The 20,782-nt window shown below is 39.9% G+C and overlaps 1 protein-coding gene across 1 annotated transcript in view; it reads right to left on the bottom strand.

Moving 5' to 3' along the window:
* Window positions 1-20,782, bottom strand: part of ANOS1 (anosmin 1) — a 345,355-nt gene that overhangs the window by 51,779 nt on the left and 272,794 nt on the right. The window contains exon 9 of the mRNA XM_073667333.1: window positions 14,897-15,043. Coding sequence (XP_073523434.1) covers window positions 14,897-15,043 — 147 coding nt within the window. The remainder of the gene's footprint in view (window positions 1-14,896; window positions 15,044-20,782) is intronic.

Below are 20,782 nucleotides of genomic sequence, written 5' to 3'. Positions count from 1 at the left end.
TCAAACCGAATAAACCCAAGTTTAATAACATATCTTGGTATCGCAGTCCACCCATTCCCTTAATAACCTTGGTTGCTCTTCTCTGCACCTGTGCTAATTCAGCTATGTCCTTCTTATACACCAGAGACACAGTATTCTAAGGTTGATGTGGAAACCTCTTTTGTTCACTTGCACATTGACTAATATTGGTTCCTGTGGTGGCCGCGTGCAGTCCTATGCAGACACAAACAGCACACTGGCCAAAATTCAAACATCTGAACCTGGACTTAAACTGCACGTAGAACTACATCTGTCTATCAGTGGGATGTCATCCAAGGCACATTGACGTCCTGTTCCAGTCACCTATAGTCAATCATAGGCCTCAGTGGATTGATGATGAAAGAAAAGACATCATTGCTTTCTTTGCCAGCAGAGATCACCGGAGCACCTGGATCCACGGGGTTGGAGCAGGTGAGTAGCCTTATTTTAATATATTATACATTCCAGCCATTTCTAATTTGTTTAGGAGCAGAGTGACATATTGGTGACACAGAACGTTACATGATGGAGCTGACATGTTCCATTTACAAATTATAATAAGGATGACTCTGAAATCCAAGTATGTTTGCAAATTCCTAGGAATGTACTATCATCATTTTAATCACCTGTATAGACATCACTATGCATCTTATATGGTTCAGGTAACATCACATCTTAGAATCTTTCATCGTCTTATCAATGTTGGGTCATGTCCAAGTTTCAGTGTTTCATTCCTAAAATATTTACTTTTAGTTGACATGAACAATGTTCACATTTTTTTTACAGAATGTTTAAAGAAAGGCAACAAACTATTCTTCAGAATGTGAATTATATCCACTGCCATAAATATTGATAAGTCTAGGTTTATAAATCCTATAGGGCTTGTGCACATTAAGAAATGTGAAAAGTGGGCGAGGGACGGCCACAGGATGAGGGGAACAGAAACAATCAGCAGACACGCACAAAGATTAAATGACATATAAATATTTACTAAACAGTTTATAAAAAAAAACAAAGGAAAGGATGGTAGGTAAACAGTGAATAAATAACAAATATGATGACCACAATTCCTCTCAATAATACCGAATAAGAGTATACACAGGTACAGTTAACAGTTATATGCCAGCAAAAATACATGCGAGTAACTCTTTCTATGCATAAAGCCATAAAATGACAGTATTGTGCTAGCACTCTAGTAATTGCTTATTTGGAGAGTTTTTGAAGTGTTTCTTACAGAAGAGGCTTTTTCTCCTAACTAACTAGACCTCCATAAAGCTATTTATATATGCGCATTTATATATTCAAATGTCAGATGGTATCAGTACATCCTGAGACTGAAGTGGACGATTCCTTGCTGGACTGAGTCACGAATAATCAGAAACGCTGACTGGAATCTCTTAGAGAATGCCGATCTCTCTAATGCAGTGCTTCCCTAATTCCTTAGAAATAAGGCCTCACATGGCCTAGCCCAATATGCTGCATCCTTGGCAGTCCTCACCGTGTTGGCTCATGTCAAGCCGAACAATGCATCCCAGAGTCACCAAAAACAGATCCAGAGTTGCACCGCTCTATCCAGACCTATGTTGCGTAGCTTCACTGTCCTTGAACTCCCCGAGCATCAGTCACCAACTGCTGAACCCCTGTGCTGCAACACTGGCCTCTCTGCTGCCCTCTACTGGCCAGATCATATATTACATCACATATCTCCATAAATAGATAGCAGTGAAAGCCAGTGACATGTTCTCAATTTCCCCGCACTACCGTCACTAGGTAAATGTAGCAGTCTTCTGCCATTTCCAATGTTGCTCTGGCCCTCTTCTGCATCATGTGACTACAGCTCTAACTTGCTGACTTAAACTGATGATCAATCCTTATTAAAGGGAATCTGTCACCAGGTTTTTGCTATCCCATCTGAGTGTAGAAGCATGCCAGGGCAGAGATCCAGATTTCATTTATGTATGACTGATTAAGTGCTGTAGTTTTTATAAAACCACAGTTTTCTCTGCTGCAGATCTACCAGTTCTCTGAATGATGAGCTCTGTATAACCATGATCACACCACTGATTGGTAGCTTTCGGTATTCATTGTGCATAAGCAGAAAGCTGCCAATCAGTGGTGGGGGTAGAGTTATACAGCGCACATAAATATGGAGGAATACATGGCAGCAGGTTTACTATTTCTCTAGTGATAATCTCCTGCTGATAAAACAGTAATGATATCAAAACAACAGGAAGAAGCCCAATAAGTGACACATCACTGGAATCAAGGTCTCTGTCTCTAAGCTGTTTTCAGATTAAGTGTCAAAAACTTGGTGACAGTTTCCCTTTAATGTAAGCCTATGAGCGCCTTGTTCTAAATTTCATAGACTTACATTGAGAAAGTGACCTCTGGTCCACGCAGAAGACTCAGCCATCATGAAATGAGATTAAAAAAGTTCTACACATTAAGTAGAAGAGTGAAGGCCAAAGTGTTACGACAGGTGACACAGGCTCCAGACCATGGTTCTGTGAATGTTCCCTGCCTGTGCAAAGCCTTTTAGCGTGCAACAGAGAATAACTGAAATTGATATCTCTGTGAAGAATGTGTGATCCACATGTAGATTCAGCAGATACCACAATGCAGGTTCCTGTGCTAGATAAATCTGAAACCATATGACTGTGATATAGTCATTTCTATTCGGAGGCTTGTTCATGATTATGCACAACCACAAACCCATTTTCCTAATTACAGCGACATTGCGGGTTCTCATATGCATGAAGATGTGTGTTTTTAATTATAAAGTGAATGTATCAAGTATGGACTGTATGGCATTACATTCATCCCCTGCTACTCCAGATTTCGCTTAACATGCAAAATCCCCAATTCTTTTTTACAATAATGTCCTATGGACTGGGAATGTAGCGCATGTGCTTGTAACATATACAACCACGACGCAATCAATCTTTTCAAATACTTTTTCAATAAATAGTATTGATTTCTATTAAGTCAATGCATCTCATTTAGCAAAGCAATGCCTTTTAATAGCAATTCTCTTTTGTGTCTACAGATTACATGCCTGCCTGCTGTATCTGTCTCTGTCATCACAGACTACAACTTAGGACACGTTCACACGATCAGTATTTGGTCAGTATTTTACATTGGTATTTGTAAGCCAAAACCAGGAGTGGGTGATAAATGCAGAAGTGGTGACGAGTTTCTATTATACTTTTCCTCTGATTGTTCCTCTCCTGGTTTTGACTTACAAATACTGATGGAAAATACTGACCAAATACTGAACGTGTGAACATGGCCTCCTTCACATGCTCGTGTTTCTAGTACATGTGGTATCCATTTTTTTTAATGGACACCATATATATCCATTATAATATATGCTGCTATGTACATGTCTGTTTTACATAGACCGTGTATCCGTACAAAACACATGGAGACATGTCCTTTTTTTCAGATGGGATGAGAAGAGACAATACAACTCTATGGGTCCGTGATGTCATCCGTGTGTTGTACGTGTTTAACATTGTAAAGTATAGGAGAAGCTTTGTAATTGAATTCTTTCTTTATCCATAACAGAAAAATACTGATGACACACTGATGGTAAAAATGGAGACATAGATGAGATACAGATGACACACTGATGACATACTGATGAAAAACACTGATTACACCTGTACCAGGTTTTCACATACGCGTTTTATACGGGCGTGTGAAGGAGGCCTAAACTTGTATAATCTGACTTTGCAGTAAAGTTTCATCTGCCCTATCGTCTTCCTTCAGGCAGTGGAGGGGCATCAGGAGGGCAGTATCATGTAACCATGCAGACGCATAGGTTTGCGTCAAAACTGTATACACAAAACAATAGTATTTTTTTAACCAGGTTTAGCTGCAATGTTATTGAACTTTTTAGTTGACATAATACAAAGTCTAGTTATCTTAGGCATTTTGCTTCCTAATGCCTGAAATAAGTCAGGATGAAAACATCAACTCATCAGACTACAACACTTAGCATCTGATGTCTGTCATTCATTGTTTTTATTTTATATAGTTTCTCTCCCCATACAAGCATCATTTAAAGAAAACCCATATTCTGTTCAAGGAGTTTTTGCATCATCTTATGTCAGAAAAGCTCTGTTCTCCTGCTTCCTGCTTGCCAAGGAACAGTGCACTCCTAATGATTGACACTTCGGTGGCAAAGCTCGAACTGTGTGCCCCTCCATGCTGCATCATTAGAGCACAGGGGCTCTGGAGCCCACCAATTTCAGAGCAGTGCTTGCAAGCTCTATAGCAAAGAGCTTGTAAGCGCTGCACTGTTTGATTAGGAGGCCTGACACCTCTAATAGACTCTAAAGGCCATGAGCAGCAAACTGTAGCATCAAAAATCCCTCCATTCTTGAGAATAAGTCATAACTAAGGAAATAAAAATAAATTGCGAAGTTGATTGTCTGTACAAGGGCTTTGCACTCAGAAGATAAGACAAACCCTTTAATGGTCATACTAAAGTGGCTTTAACTAATGCCACCAGCATCACATAAAATCTTTCCTTAAAGTTTGCCTTTGTCTCATATTGGTGCTTACAGATTTGCTACATGGGTTCTGAATTTCCCCCCAATTCTGCATTTATTCTCTATAACCGGGGGTAAAGTCCTGTCTTGAATTCTTGTAACAGTCACTGCCTTCCAATATTACTTTGTATCAATGAATTCTATAGGCTGCACCTACTGGGGAGCAATATGTATCCTCATGAGACAAATTCCTGATTAACATCTATTCATTCAGTCAAAGAAATGATATACAAGGAGTGAGCTGGAGTATAAAACCAAGAGGAAAAAAAAGTCACTTTCAATGAACGCTAATGCAACAAAAATATTACTATTCAGAGACAAACACGCTAAGCCCTCTGAATAGCCGTGGAATTTCTCAGTACAATGGGTCTTTGTTCTCCTGCCATCATACTGTATGGTAGTACAGTGAGGAGATGAACTTATGAGCTATGTCTCGCTACATCTTCCTTCTCGTCTTAAGAAAGTGCAAGGATAACAGTAGAGGACCAAGCATTCCTGCCTGATTAAATGGATTAGCTACAGACCAGAACTAATCACTGTAGCCAATTCTTAATTCAGCCAGTGTGCATCATGTTGTGCCCCATTTTCCTTAAGGCACTTGTAAAAGAATGCTATTTGTATCTCTTCTGTCAATTAACTCTGCTTTGAGTCTTATTTATACAGATGTGCCCTGGATTTTTTGCCACGCTTCTTCACTTTGAACGTGGTAACACAGGGAAGGAATTTTAAATATTCATCTTTTGATTTACTTTTCTTCCATTGTATTTAATGTTTGCGGTTAATATGAATAGGTTTGCTTTGCATGATCTTTTGTGTAAGGAAAACCTCTTGTACACATTACCTGCAATGTAATATTTACCTAAGAAAATGTACATTCCCTTTTGTTCAGCTCATTGATGTTTGAGGGGTTTTATCCACAGAATAGACATGAGACCTTTCTTTATCGCAGTCACAATATTTACACTTGTTTCAACACTTTTCCTAATGCTCACTGTCCTACTAAGAATGTACGTAATGCACAAAGACTCTTCCATCCAACCATTTATATATGAGAAATTAGATCAAATATAGAACAATTCAGAGGTTTTCCATTAATATGACCCAATGGAAAACCATTCACTAAGTAGAAGACAACTCCATTCTGGAATCAGCCCATTAATATATTACATGATAGGCCATTCATTGAGCATGTAATAGCACACTTCTGCTGTAGTGACCACTGCATGGAAATTGCATGACCAAATGAAACTGCTAGATCATCAATGGTATCAGAAGCCTGAACTGCCTCAATCAGCAAAAAAATGTTTTTCGAACACGCCAACACGCTAAATAACACGCCAACATGATTACTTGTCACAGAAGGTTATCTCACTTAAGAAGGTTAAGGGAAATCTATCAGCAGGACTTTATCCCCAAAATTATTTATATGTGCATGTAGCACTTTAAAAGGCAAGTACAGCTATACAGCTATATGTTTAAATGGCCAGTCCACTCCTGAGAAATCAGCATTTCAATTAATATGTAAATGAGGATGAAGATCTGAAGCCTCTGTTTCTTCAGCTCTATTGCTCATCCAGTGCCACATCCTCCTGCTTCACTGACAACCTCTATGTTGTGAGTGATCAGGCTAAGTAGTTGTCAGTCAAGCAGGAGGTGGCCATACTGGGTGGGGAATAGAGCTGGAGCGACAGAGGCTATGTGCCCACGATGCAGAAATGAAGCAGAAAATTTCTGCAGCATTTCTGCATCTCCCTGGCAGAAAAAACGCATGCAGATTGTGCATGCATTTTTCCTGCAGAATACATGCGGATCCACATGCGGATTCACATGCGTTTCCGCATGCAGATTGACAAGCGCTTTCCAGGCGATAGCATCACTTGGAAAGTGCTTGACAACTAGGTCACACTATATAAATCCATGCAAACAGCACGGATTTATACAGTGTGACCGTAAAAATAAAAAAATAAAGCTATACTCACCCCCGAGGCCCCGGTGTGGCTGCAGCTCTCGTTCCTGTCTGGTTCCCGGCTGCCGGTATATCGCGAGACAGAGCGGTGAAGGGCCTGCGGTCACATGACTGTGACGTCACCGCAGGTCCTCAAGCGATGCCGGCATTCAGAGAGAAGCCGCCGGACAGGTGAATATAACTTTATTTGTTATTTTATTCTTTTTTTACAGGTACAATGGTACCCAGGTCTGGATGAGAGTCTTCTCTCCTCCAGAACTGGGTACCATCCGCACATAGAGACGCATAGAAGCCGCTTGTAAAAATGTACAGTCGCGGTTTCTATGCGTCTCAATGCAAGTCAATGGCGGGAGTTCCGCTGTGCTACTGCAAAATTAAATGACATGCTGTGGATTTTTGTACGCAGCATAAACGCTGCAGAAAAATCCGCAGCATGTGCATAGAACATGCGGAATCCCCTTGGGGACCATGGGGGGCGAATTACCTAGCGTTTAACAAGCGTTTACGCTGCGGAAATTCCGCAGCATAAACGCTTGAAAAACGCTAGGTGGGCACCCAGCCAGAGGCTTCAAATCTACAGTCTCATTTACATATCAATTCAAATGCTGTGAAGGTATTTATGAACTTGCCTTCAAAAGAGCTAAATGAACATAAATAGTTAGGAGTGTGAAATCATTCAGAAAGAATTACTTTAAGATAAACTAACATTGCACAAGCAATTGACTAATTTCATGTAAGGTGTCAAATTGCACTTTTTTTAAAGGGGATGTGTCAGTAGGATCAACCCTCCTAAGGTGTCTATATGTGCATCTAGGTCATAGAAAGTTGAATAAAATGATACATTGATATCTGCGATCTGAGATTTTATTCCAGAGAAATCCACATTTTTCTTAATATGCAAATGAGCTATTAAGATCTATGGGCGGAACACAGATCTCCCTGAGAATCTGCGCCAGACCTTTTTTAAATGAAAGTGGGCATTACCAGTGTGAGAATTGTAATGACTGACAGTCTGCTCTCCTTATCTACATGTCTCATGCAGTTAAGACTCCCTTACATTAAAAAAAAAGCTATAGAGTCCAACCCATATGTGAATAAATGGCAACAGGGAGACCCCGCAGAACCTCGCTGTTGTCACCAATTGTGATGGATCCACACCCCGCCACCCACCTGACATCACACCATGCCAGATGGAGAACGTGATATGGATCTACCCTTTGCACCAACGTGACATTCCACACCCGCCTCAAGGACATGTAAGGTCAGATTGGTACAGTTCTACACCATCACCCCCTGTCCCCATGGGTACAGACAGGCACCAGGGAGTGAGCAAAGGTGGCCCACTCAGTCACTGACGTGGCACCACACTCGCTCACACCCCCTGACAAGCTGAGAGGCTCTTTCACTGGCTCCAGTGAAGCAGAGCCTTGTCGGTCTGGTAGAGCTGCCACCAGTTTCTATTTGATATATATCGGGCTTATATCGGGCTAGAAACCAGCCAGTAGCATGTTCGTTGGACCGAAAAACAGACATAAGGTTCGTGGATCGAGATAAAAGAACAGCCCAAGGTTAAATTATATATTTAATCGCCGTAAGGCATACTAAACAATATACTATATACATAAGGGTTATACTTACACCGTGGTCAGTTACAAATACAATAGCCGAGTACAGCAAGTATAAGCAGAACGTAAGAATCAATTACCAGTGTAGATGGAAAGGCCTGGCTTGTGGGTGAGGGCAGCCACATGGGAGGCTGTAGTTCCTCACTTGGTGGATGGACTTTTCCCACACATCTTGATGCCGTGACCTCCCAGGAAAAAGAAACTGGGCTCAGCCAGCAGGGAACTGATAAACTCTTTGGGTCACTCCCCCTACTGCCCCCTGCTCAAGCCCAAGTCTCCACCCCGGTTCTCTCCCAGCTATAGATTCCCAAAAACTAAGATGAGCTATACCTCCTTTCTGGACCATCCTTGGGAGCCAGTTCTGGTGTCTGGATCAAGCCTGGACCCTGCTATGTGTGGATACCAAACATCAGAGTCCAAGGGGCCCCTGCAAGGCTGTGCTGTGTATATCATTTTCCTTATGCACTGGACTATGTTTAAAACTACGATTGCATTCCCCATCCCCTCAGGTTTCCAACGATCTATTTTGTGTATCACTGAGATGAATCGTTTTCCCATAACTCGCTGTTGAATTATGTTTCTTGAACAAAGAAACACATAGCGTCGGGGGAAGGGACATCCTGTGTAGCTTGCAGCTGCTGTGAGGGATCTCACTCTTCACTTCTGAGCCCACTCCTTTGCAAGCTGCAGTGTTGAATTTGCATATGTAGAGCTCTGTAAAACCCGCCTGCCAGTGCACAGGGATCTACAAGGGATTACCTTGAATATCTTCACACCATAGATCTTAAACAGATCTTAAAAGCTCATTTACAAATTAAGAAAAATGTGAATATCTCTGGAATAAGACATTGGATCACTTATATCAAGTTGTCATTTTACGGTAGAGTCTATTGACGGATTCCCTTTAAAAAGAAAGGAAATACCATTGACTACCACTTTACACATTTACCCTTTTATACATTTGGAAATGTTTAGTTGTGTGTATACCATCTTTTATACTATATTTTATAAATTAGAAGCCAAATTATCATCTCAGGGTTAGGTTGAGATAAAACTATTTACTTTCATAAAATTGAGTTTACTAAAGATTAACATAGTAAGTTCTTGCTGGAAAAATTACTGAGAACATTTCAAAATGTCCTAGAAGCAGATGGAGATCAGTTTAGTGATCCATACTTATTTCAAAGACTACTGAACTATACGCCTTTCCTAATGTACTAACATAGATATGTCATAATGATGGCAAGTACAAACAAGTGAGAGGCATACACATATTGTCAATATATACTTCTTGTAAAGATTCTTCTTAAAGAGAATATTTCAAATAATATCAGGACATTCCATTAATCTCCTTATTATTTTCACATGATCTAGCACTACAGCCCTAACTTTTTAAAGCTGTTATGTCTGAGGAGGACTTATTGATGCTTGGCTTGTCACAGTGTATGGTTCACGGTTACTGGAAATAATATGGTACATTACTTTATTGTATGATTTAGCGAAAACACTTCATATAATACAGTTTGATAAAACAAGCAGAGAATGATTGAAAAGAAAATGTTTATAATAAATATGCAACAAATGCAAAAACTGTATGTGGGTCCTTTCATCTTTAACATCTAACAGACAAAAGTGAACTACTCAGTTCTCAGTGTAACTCATCAGAGCGGCCTTTGCTTCATCCCAGCCCCATCTCTCTGTACTCTGCGCCTCAGGTTTCTATAGCGCTAGTGCCGGGGAGTCACTGTCACTTCCTGGCGCCTACGCAATAGATTCCTGCAGCGCAGTGCACGGAGAGACGGGCCAGGAGGAAGCAAATCGGGCCCTATGTGAGCGGCGCTTTGCGCATGCCCCGGAAGTCAGGGAGCACATTGCATGTCACAGGGCCCTGTGATGTGCAGGGGAGGGGGGGGGATATGGTAACTAAGCATATAGGCGGGGAATAACAAACAGATAGGGGGGGATTTAGGGGGATAATATACAGACAGGCGGGGATTTCTTGGCGGCCCCCGGACGCCAAGCCTGTGCAAAACAGAGTTCATAAAAACACTTTTCTCTACAATCAAACCTCTACTATGGGCCATACAGGTATGTAAATTTTCACTTTTCTATACCCTGTATGCCCATAGTAGAGGTCTGATATCTACCAGGGCGTGACAGATTCCCTTTAATGTTTCTTAGATTGCCCGATGTACAAAAAAATGGTAAAATGGCGCAAAGGGATGGCACCAGGTAATATCATTCTATCTAACCTATCACAATTTTTTTTTCATGAATAATTCTTGAGTTAGCCTTTTTGTTTTCTCTTTTGTACAATAATGTTTTAGGAGCATGCAGAAAATCCTGCAGACTAGCAAAATATGTATGGATGTTTACTATTATAATGCAATTTTAAATTTACGGTAGATTATGTGCACACTTTTAGTATTTGCAGCAGATTTTTCTGTATCAAAAACAGAGTATGGGCAAGAAAAAGACTTCATAAATTAAGTCCATATTTGACTTTATTTTGCATACATTTTTATGTGTTTCTACTTGCAATTTTTCCCATTCATTTGAAGGGGTAAAAACCGCTACCAAAATTAATTAATTACTAAAAGAATTCACAAGCTGCAGTTTTGGAACAAAAAAAACGCTTTAACAAGCAAAAAATTAGCAACATGTGCAAGAGATGACACATTTTTTCCATGGCAAAAACGCACAGAAAAAAAGTGGTAAAAATGTAGCATGTGAGTATGCCCTTTATATTCCATAAATGAATAAAAGTAGTGAAAACTAATTGGTGACAATGCATCCGTTAAAACATCTGCCATAGTACAGTAATGAAGATGGAGGGAATGAAACACATTTTTTGAAACTCTCTTTGCCTAGATTTGCCTAAGACAGCATAAGATCAACAACTGAGTATTTACTGACTTTAATGGGGTTACATCCTTAAAGCAAGACTACAAATTTTTTTTTTATTTTACAGCTGGAGTAGTGCTTCAAATCTAAGTCCCCCGCCCTGTCTTATACTCAGCTTACAGTGTCTTTATCTGTTATCATTGCTGCTCCCGTCGGTCACTGGCAGTTTGTGACCTGCCGGCTACTCCAGTGTTTCATGGAGTGAGCTACAGGTCACAACTCAATACAAGTCTATGAGAGCCTCGTTCTGGCTCTCATAGACTTGCATTGATAACCTTGTGACGTAGCTTCTAATTTTGGTCAAGTCAGAAGATGTGGTCAAGAAGAGGGCACCGCAGGACCGGACCGATGCCGTAAAAAGGTAAAAACGCCGAAGAATAAATATAAGAGTAGGGGAAGGGACCTTAGGTTTAAAGTACCACTCTAGCACTGAATTTTTTTTTTATTAGAGTGGTGCATTGTAGGTTTAGGAGTTCCAACTAATCATATTGAGTTCTAATTACTGACCATTTAGATCAGTGTTTCCCAAATTCCAGTCATCATAGCCCCCCACAGGTCATGTTTCCAGGATTTCCTTAGTATTGTACAGGTGATGGAAGTATTATCAAGGTGTCGGGAATTCTCTTACCTGTGCAACACTTTGGAAATCCTGAAAACATGGCCTTGGCTGTGAGGACTGAAGTTTGGGAAACAATGATTTAGATGAATAGCTGAACATGTAAGACATTGCGGGCTGGAAAGAGTAAAGAGCAAAAAAAGCAATGGAACTTACCAGCCAAAGGTTCAAGAGAAATGCACACCAGGACGCAACCGCCCCCCCCCCTGTAGGAAGGAGATGACACAGGTGCGGAATGCCGTGAGCAATCACTCTCAACCACTCACACTGGAGGAGTGACTGCCCCGCAATATAACCGCATCAGATGAAACCTGCAAATAGGGTGCCATTCACACTCGCGGCACCGTGCCTGGCCGGCATCCTATTAAATGCCCTTCCTATTCGATTAGGCGGGATGCCCGGCACCCTCTCCGTGCATCGCAGAGGTGCAATGCCCCCATTCACAGGGTCACCATAAGTGGGCCTGGCTGCGCCCTGGAAGATAAAAAAGTGCAAAAAAAAAATTTATATCATATGAGGTATTAGTTGATATTTTGGCCAAAATACGTAAGCTCGCAACCCAAACATCAAGGGTCCTCATGATTTTGCGAGTCCCTATTCTATCATTAAAAGCAACCAGCATGACCAGAATAATAAATAGAATTTTTAGAAAAATTCAAAAATCAAATTAGAAAATAGCAAAAAAAGCAATGGAACTTACCAGCCAAAGATTCAAGACAAATGCACAACAGGACGCGGCCAGCCCTACCCCCTGTAGGAAGATGACACAGGTGCGGAATGCGATGAGCATTCACTCTCAACCACTCACACTGAAGGAGTGACTGCCCCACAATATAACCGCACCAGATAAAACCTGCAAATAGGGCGGTTGCTTTTAATGATAGAGAAGGGACTCACAAAATCATGAGGACCCTTGACGTTTGGGTTGCGAGCTTACGTATTTTGGCCAAAATATCAACTAATACCTCATATGATATAATTTTTTTTCTTTTGCACTTTTTTATCTGCCAGGGCGCGGCCAGGCCCACTTATGGTGACCCTGTGAATGGGGGCATTGCACCTCTGCGATGCACGGAGAGGGTGCCAGGCATCCCGCCTAATCGAATAGGAAGGGCGTTTAATAGGATGCCGGCCAGGCACGGTGCCGCGAGTGTGAATGGCACCCCATTTGCAGGTTTCATCTGGTGCGGTTATATTGCAGGGCAGTCACTCCTCCAGTGTGAGTGGTTGAGAGTAATTGCTCATGGCATTTCGCACCTGTGTCATCTCCTTCCTACAGGGCGGGGGCGGCCGCGTCCTGGTGTGCATTTCTCTTGAACCTTTGGCTGGTAAGTTCCATTGCTTTTTTTGCTATTTTCTAATTTGATTTTTGAACTTTTCTAAATTTCTATTTATTATTCTGGTTATGCTGGTTGCTTTTAATGATAGAGTAGGGACTCGCAAAATCATGAGGACCCTTGACGTTTGGGTTGCGAGCTTACGTATTTTGGCCAAGATATCAACTAATACCTCATATGATATAAAAAAAATTTTTTGCACTTTTTTATCTGCCAGGGCGCGGCCAGGCCCACTTATAGTGACCCTGTGAATGGGGGCATTGCACCTCTGCGATGCACGGAGAGGGTGCCGGGCATCCCGCCTAATCGAATAGGAAGGGCGTTTAATAGGATGCCGGCCAGGCACGGTGCCACGAGTGTGAATGGCACCCTATTTGCAGGTTTCATCTGGTGTGGTTATATTGTGGGGCAATCACTCCTCCAGTGTGAGTGGTTGAGAGTGAATGCTCACGGCATTCCGCACCTGTGTCATCTCCTTCCTACAGGGGGTGGCCGGCCGCGTCCAGGTGTGCATTTCTCTTGAACCTTTGGCTGGTAAGTTCCATTGCTTTTTTTGCTATTTTCTAATTTGATTTTTGAATTTTTCTAAAAATTCTATTTATTATTCTGGCTATGCTGGTTGCTTTTAACTCTATATTTGGTAATGTTCTGATATTTTAGGTGTAAGAATATTTGATACGGAAAAAAATTTGTAGAATCCAAATGACTGATAATCCTATTAAATTAAAATCTAAACATTAGAAATTCCAATGTCTTTCTGGTTGAACTGAGACTGCCCTTCTTAAAATGAACTGGGGATAATGGTAAACTAAACTTCTTCCTAATTTGATTTGATGATGTTTTAATATAGTTTAATATGAAAACACATGTGGCAAAGTTGAATTTATTTACCATTCCTTGTTAACTGAGATTCATGACAACTCATCATTACCTGTGATCCTATAGATTGTAAGATTAGCCATGCCAAACTCCAAATGATCCTCTACTTTGGCAAACTCATTTCTGCTGAATTTATATGAAAATAACTGGTGCTTGTAAATAGAAAATGACTTGGATAAAATATGTAATTCAGTTGTAAAATAAAGGAGAGCTCAAACTCACGTGGCTACATTCAAGAAGGACTAAAATGCAACATTTCAATCCCTACAATGCTTTTCTGAGTCCATTTGGCTCTTACTAGACCCTTCTGAATCTATAACATCAGAACTACCTTTTCCATCCATGTGGCTTTCCTTAGACTTAGCTCAATCCATTTAACTGCTACAAGGCCTTCTCATTCCATATGACCCCAACCAGGTCTTTCTCAATCTATATGGCCACCAGTAGGGCTTCTGAACCCACAGGGCTGAAGAACAACCAAGTAGAGAATAAAATTCTCTCTATACATTACATTTGCGTCCAGTAATAACGCAATAAAGTATATTATATAAAGTTGGAGATGATTTTTTGCTATCCTGGATCCCAAATACTACACTTACCCACAGATAAGCTCTAAATTTTACACCAGCTTAAACATGCGTTATTTTTAGTGTACACGAAACACAGAATTTGGACATGAAGACTATTCACCAAAAGTCGTCATGTAGGGTTACTCAGTATTCTATGTTTTTACAATCAACTATGCTAAACTATATATTCTACATCAGGTATCTGATCAGTAATCAATATCTTTCAGCCATTTAGATAGAATATGAATTCTGACAATTGACTCTCGTCCTCTAATCACCAAGCTGCTGTGGCTGAATTAATTTTTTAGGGACAAGGGAAATTGTCTTGGGTTTAAGTTAGCAATTTCTTTAAATCCAAAGGTAACCATGTTTTTGTATATGAGATGCATAGAAAAAAATGATTACAAGAACAAAATTTGTATTCACCTTCTGTCTTTTTCCAGTAAACTTTGACCTGAAGCTGATTATCCTGGTAGAAGGGAGCTCCAATTTCAAGCATGTGAGCTGTGCGTTTTCTTTGAGGCGGCACTAGAGTATCAGTCTTCATTTTACTGACTTTTGATACTTGATCCTCTGAAAATAATTAAATGATTTATTAGAATCTAGGCAACATTTAATATTAATAGTAAACTATATTTCCATTAATCCATTTGCTTGGAATTCTTTTTTCAGGGCTATATTGATCTTCATTAAGAGAGAGAAAATCAAAGCAATTCAAAAGTAATGGAGTAGAGCAAGTACTGTCATGTAAGAACCAAGCAAACATTGAAATATAATCCGCAAACTGTAGACCTACTTCTATTTGTTCTCAATATTGTTACTGTTATCTTTTCTGAAACAGCTGTTAATATGTATTTTAACTCTTTCTGGACAAGTGTATGGCTCCATACACATAATAACCATCACAATGAAGTTAATAAAGTGCAGCAAAAAGTAGTCATACTCCATGAACTTTTCAATATTTTTTTATGTTACACCCGGAACTTAAATGTATTTTATTGAGATTTTGTGTGATATATCAAAACTAAGTAAGAAAGTGTTTGTGAAGTGTAATAGAAATGATACATGGTTTTCTAAATATTTTAAAAATATAAATCTGAAAATTGTGACTTGCCTTTGTCTTCAGCACCTCTGAGTCAATACTTTGTAGCACCACTTTTCACTGCAATTACTGCTGCATTTCTTTCAGGGTATGTCTATACCAGCTTTGCACATCTAGATGCTGAAATGTTTCCCCATTCTTCTTTGCAAAATAGTTATAGTTCAGTGAGATTGGATGGAGAGCTTTGGTGAACAGCAATTTTCAAGTCTTGCCACAGATTTGCAATAGGATTTAGGTCTGGACTTTGACTGGGCCATTTAAACAAAACAATATGCTTTGATCTAAGGGTCACTGTCCTGCTGGAAATCTACTTCCCAGCCTCAAGTCTTTTGTAGCCCATAACAGGTTTTCCTCCAGGATTGCACTGTATTTAGCTTCATTCATCTTCCCATCAACTCTGGCCAGATTCCCTGTTACTGCTGAATAAAAGCATACCCACAACATAATGCTGCCACCTCCATGTTTGACGGTTGGGATGGAGTTTTCAAGGTGATACAGTGTACACACAGTGCATTGCATTTAACCCAAAAAGTTCTACTTTGGTCTCATCTGAACTGAAAATCCCAATAAAATACATTTAAGCTTGTTGGTGTAATGTGAAAAAATGCAGAAAAGTTCATGGGCTACGAATACATTTTCAAGGCACTGTAGGTCATTTATACAGCACAATGGACATATTTTTTAGTTTTTTTCTTCAATCCATCCCAAGAAGATTTTTTTCCAGTTTTCAGTACATTATATAGTAACCTACAACTCAACCTGCAAACAGCAAGTGCTCAAATAAAGCTAAAGGGATAAATCTAAAGGGATAAAAAAAATGTAATGGAAAGGGTTTAAGACGAGACTTGAAACCTCCTGGGTCATAATGCAGAATGTATAGTGCTGGCATCGTTATATGGGTTTCAATAGATTTTTAAGCTGACAAAGGCTTCCAGAATCTAGTCCCAAATACATTATGGGTCCCCAAAGTGTCATGCGTAATTTAGAATATAAGTCTCCTTATATGACCTTAAGGAAACTTTTGGAGTCACTTAGGCTTCTGGGTCAAAGTGTGACAGCAGTTTATGCACTTCCTATAGTAAATTCCAGTGTTTTTGCCAAATCTGGATTAGGTTACTTATCCTAAAGTAACTTCTCTTTTTCAATATTTATGTTTACAAAATGTAGAGATCCTGCAATGTTCTATAAGCTATAGCCTTACCTCTCACTGATGTTTAATCATAACCAGATAAGTAACTGAGTATTCTACAAGACATTGTAGATATTTGCAAGAATGCAATTTTCATCAGCCATGACGAAAGGTTTTAACCTCATAAGAACCAAGTGCCATAAATTTATAGAGCTCAGTTTAGGGCTTTAATCCCATGCTATTGAAAATTAAGATACAGGGGTTAGGGCTCCAGCAATCAAGCAGAAGCTAATCAGGTCTCTGGCTGTCAGACACAGTTGGTTAGCCCAGAGGAGAAGACAGAAATGATTTATTTCCACTTCTGTCTTCTTTTTCATTGGCTGACCAGCGCATTGTCTATGCTTCCGTAGGACCTAGCGATCACATGATCAGCTTTGGTGGTGACATATGTCACTGTAGCAGGCTATTTTTTCATATAACTGGAGCTCTTATGGAACTCTCAGTAATAGTGGAAAAATGAACAATAAATGTTAAAATATACAGACCAAAAAAAGTGTGGAAAAGTAATAAAGAATAAAAAATCCCCAATGAAAAAAATATATGAAAAAAATTATTTCTTTTTATAACAAATACATTTTATTTAGAGATGAGCGGATCAGGCAAAATTCCAATTTGCCTGATCGTGTGTTTTTTTTCCTGGAAATTTGATTAGCAGAAAAGTTTTTCTCCTTAAATTGAATGTCCCTTATTATGTTCTGGGGTCTCTCCAGACCTCAGAGCATAATTACTGAAACATATAAAAAAAGAAAAAATCCTTATATTCACCTCACCACTCACCTCTCTGGCCCCTCTTCCGATCCCCCGCAATTCACAATGGAGTATCTGGATCTCTCGTGCTGTCCCGAGTTTCTGGGTGCTATGACACCCCAGATGGTTTTGGCAGTCATGCGGTAGGTCTACGGCGTCATGATATCACAACTTGAGCACTTGACCTCCCACGTGCCTATGTAGAATTCTTCCAGGGGGTCTGAGGAGTAATCGGCAAGGTGGCTACAAGGATTTTTTTTCTTATTTTAACTATCTGATGGCACATAATGGTTCAGAAAAATGGTGTCAAGGAGACACCATTTTGATGAATCTATTCAGAAGCAAATTACAAAAAATACTTTGCCTTAATAAGGTTGCATATGGGCTTAAATGGGCTCAAACAGGTGTTGCTATTTTGGCAAGGTCACGCCTACATTCATGTGACATTTAAAACCATCACCACCATGGACAGATTACCCCTGACAAAGCTGCGGTTCAGCAGCGACACGGGTTGGGTCATCTGTGGTACAGGTAATAGTATGTTTCATGTCAGCTATCCTCCCTCCTTACTACATGCACTCTATGATTCGGACTTCATATACCATATGGTTGAGATGTTTGAGTAACTGAGGGAACATGGCACAATAATTATTGTTCTACTTTGATGCATGCCTGCACTAGGGATTCTTATATTTGATTAATGGACCTGAATCCTGTATACTTTTGGACCTATGTACACTGTTGTTTTAAGTGCTTTTAATGTTTGTTATTGTTCATGGGTGTGTTACAATATTCTATTAATAAAGTTTTTTGATACTTCTTTGTAATCCTGGGTGTGCACATTTTCTTCTTGTCCTCATCTTTTCTCAGTTTGTATTTATACCTACTGATCAGTAGTGGTGGCTTTTGGCTTTCTGACACAGCCTTATAGGTTACAAAAAGAAGGCTGTGAGAGTAAGCATGCACTTTTCATCCATGTTCACCAATGAACTGCCTGTGCCAGGTACCATTCAGCAACTCAGAAATCAATGTTAACCATCCAATATAAATAATTTAACATAAGAAGAAGTACGGCTGAGTCTAATCAAATTACATTTTAAGAAAGCTCATTGTCCGGATGGCATTCATCCACATATACTAGAGGAGTTGAGCTAAGTAAATGACAGACTGGTGTATCTTATCTTCTTAGAGTCTCTTGTAACAGGGTCACTGCCACAAAACTGGTTTTTATTGAACATGTCACCAATTTGTTAAGTAAATATTTTTCTAAAGGTGGTAATAACATGATATTCGTGATATTCTCTCCAGATGTCGGTAACAGCCCATCCAATCCACGCAGGCAAAGAAATCAAGCCGTAGATGTTCATAAATTAAGTTATGTGTAATACTGAGAATTGGCACAGGGAAAAAGTATTGAACACGCTTCCTGAAATGTTATTAATGCTTCATGCAAAAGAACTTGTTGGTGATGACAGCTTCAAGATGCTTCCTGTATGGAGAAACTAGTCACATGCATTGCTCAGGAGTGATTTTTGCCCATGCTTTCACACACTCTTCAAATCCTGAAGGTCCTGTGTGCTCCTTCTATGAACTCTGAGCTTTACATCCTTCCATAAATTTTCTATTGGATTGAGGTCAGGTGGGTCATTCTAGCAGCTTTATATTCTTTCTCTGAAACCAATGGAGAGTTACCTTGGCTGTTTGTTTGGGATCATTAGCTTGCTAAAATGTCCACCCTTGTTCATCTTTATCATCCTGGTAGATGACAGAAGTTTTCTTTCAAGAATGTCTTCATACATTTGTCCATTCATGCTTCCTTCAAGTATATGGAGTTTGCCAGTGACGTATGCTGAAAAACAGCCTTACACTATGATGTTCCCACCTCCAAACTTCACTGTTGGTATGGTGTTTTTGGGATGATATGCACTGCCTTTTGGCCTCCAAACATGGTGTGTATTATGGCATCCAAAGAATGTAAATTTGTTCTCCTCTGATAAGACTATATTCTCCCAATATTGCACAGACTTTCTAAATGTTATTGAGCAAACTTTAAAAGCGTTTAAACATGCTTTTTGTTCAGCAATGGTGTCTTGCATGGTGAGCTTGCATACAAGCCATGGAGGTTGAGTGCATTACTTATAGTTTTCTTTTAAACAATTGTACTTGCTGATTCTAGGTCTTTCTGTAGCTCTCCAAAGTGGTCATTGACTTTTGGACAAATCTTCTGAAAATTATTTTCACTCCTCTGTCTCAAATCTTGTGATGAGCACCTGGCTATGGCCGGTTTATGGTGAAATGATGATTCACTTCTGTGTTATGGCCCCAACAGTACTCATTGGAGCCTTCAGTAGTTTAGAAATTCTTCTGTAACCAATACCATCACTATGTTTGCAACAATAAGGTTTAGAAGATCTTGAGACAGCTCATTGCTTTTACCCATCATGAAATGTTTCTTGTGTGGCACCTTGGTAATGAGACATCGTTTTATAGGCCATCACTTGAACCAGCTGATATTATTTGTCACTAAGTGTCAGGTTTGCTTCTAATTACTGCTAGATTTCAGCTGGTTTCATGACTTTCCAAGGCTTTTACCATCTCTTTTTCTTCATGTGGTCAACATTTTTTCCTTATGTCATTTCTCATTATAAGAAATAACTTAATTTATGGACATCTATTGTTTGACTTCTTTGTTTGTGTGGATTGGATGGGTTGTTTTTGACATCTGGTGAAAATTTCATGTCAAAAGCATATTTAGTAATGTTGAGCGAACATGCTGGACACTGTTCGGTACTCGCCCGAGCATCACGCTACTCGGGATGTTCGGCGAGCAACGAGCATTTCCGGGTTACTCGGGCAGGAGCTCGGGTCTCCGTCCTGCATGTTTGGCGCTGTGAAATAGTTAGTGTAGGGTCTGTAAAGGCTGCCAGATCAAACAAACAGTCCTTCTCAAGACTAATATCCATCCCAGATATCAGGCAGGTAGGCAGGCTGTATAGGAGACGCAGTGGTTATACCAGCAAACGCTGCATTACAGTCCTGTGTGCTCCTGTTGCTGAAATTGCTGGACTTAGCTCCAGGTCTCGGGGGCCAGGAAAAATCCTTTTTTTTTTATCTAAATCCTCTTTTTTTTTTCCTCCTTCACACTGTACAAATACCCATCTTATTAACCATTTGGTGTCCCCCCCCCAAAAAAAAAAAAAAAAGTCTGTAACAGCTCAGACACAAATATATTTTCTTAAAAGAGTCTGGTGTAGGCCAGAGAAATAGAAGTGTG

Source organism: Phyllobates terribilis, unplaced genomic scaffold (genome assembly GCF_046119375.1).
Source record: "Phyllobates terribilis strain yellow unplaced genomic scaffold, ASM4611937v1 Scaffold_2__4_contigs__length_985480577, whole genome shotgun sequence".
Lineage (NCBI taxonomy): Eukaryota > Metazoa > Chordata > Amphibia > Anura > Dendrobatidae > Phyllobates > Phyllobates terribilis.
Note: the sequence above shows the minus strand (reverse complement) of the source record. Positions and strands in the feature narration are given on the sequence as shown.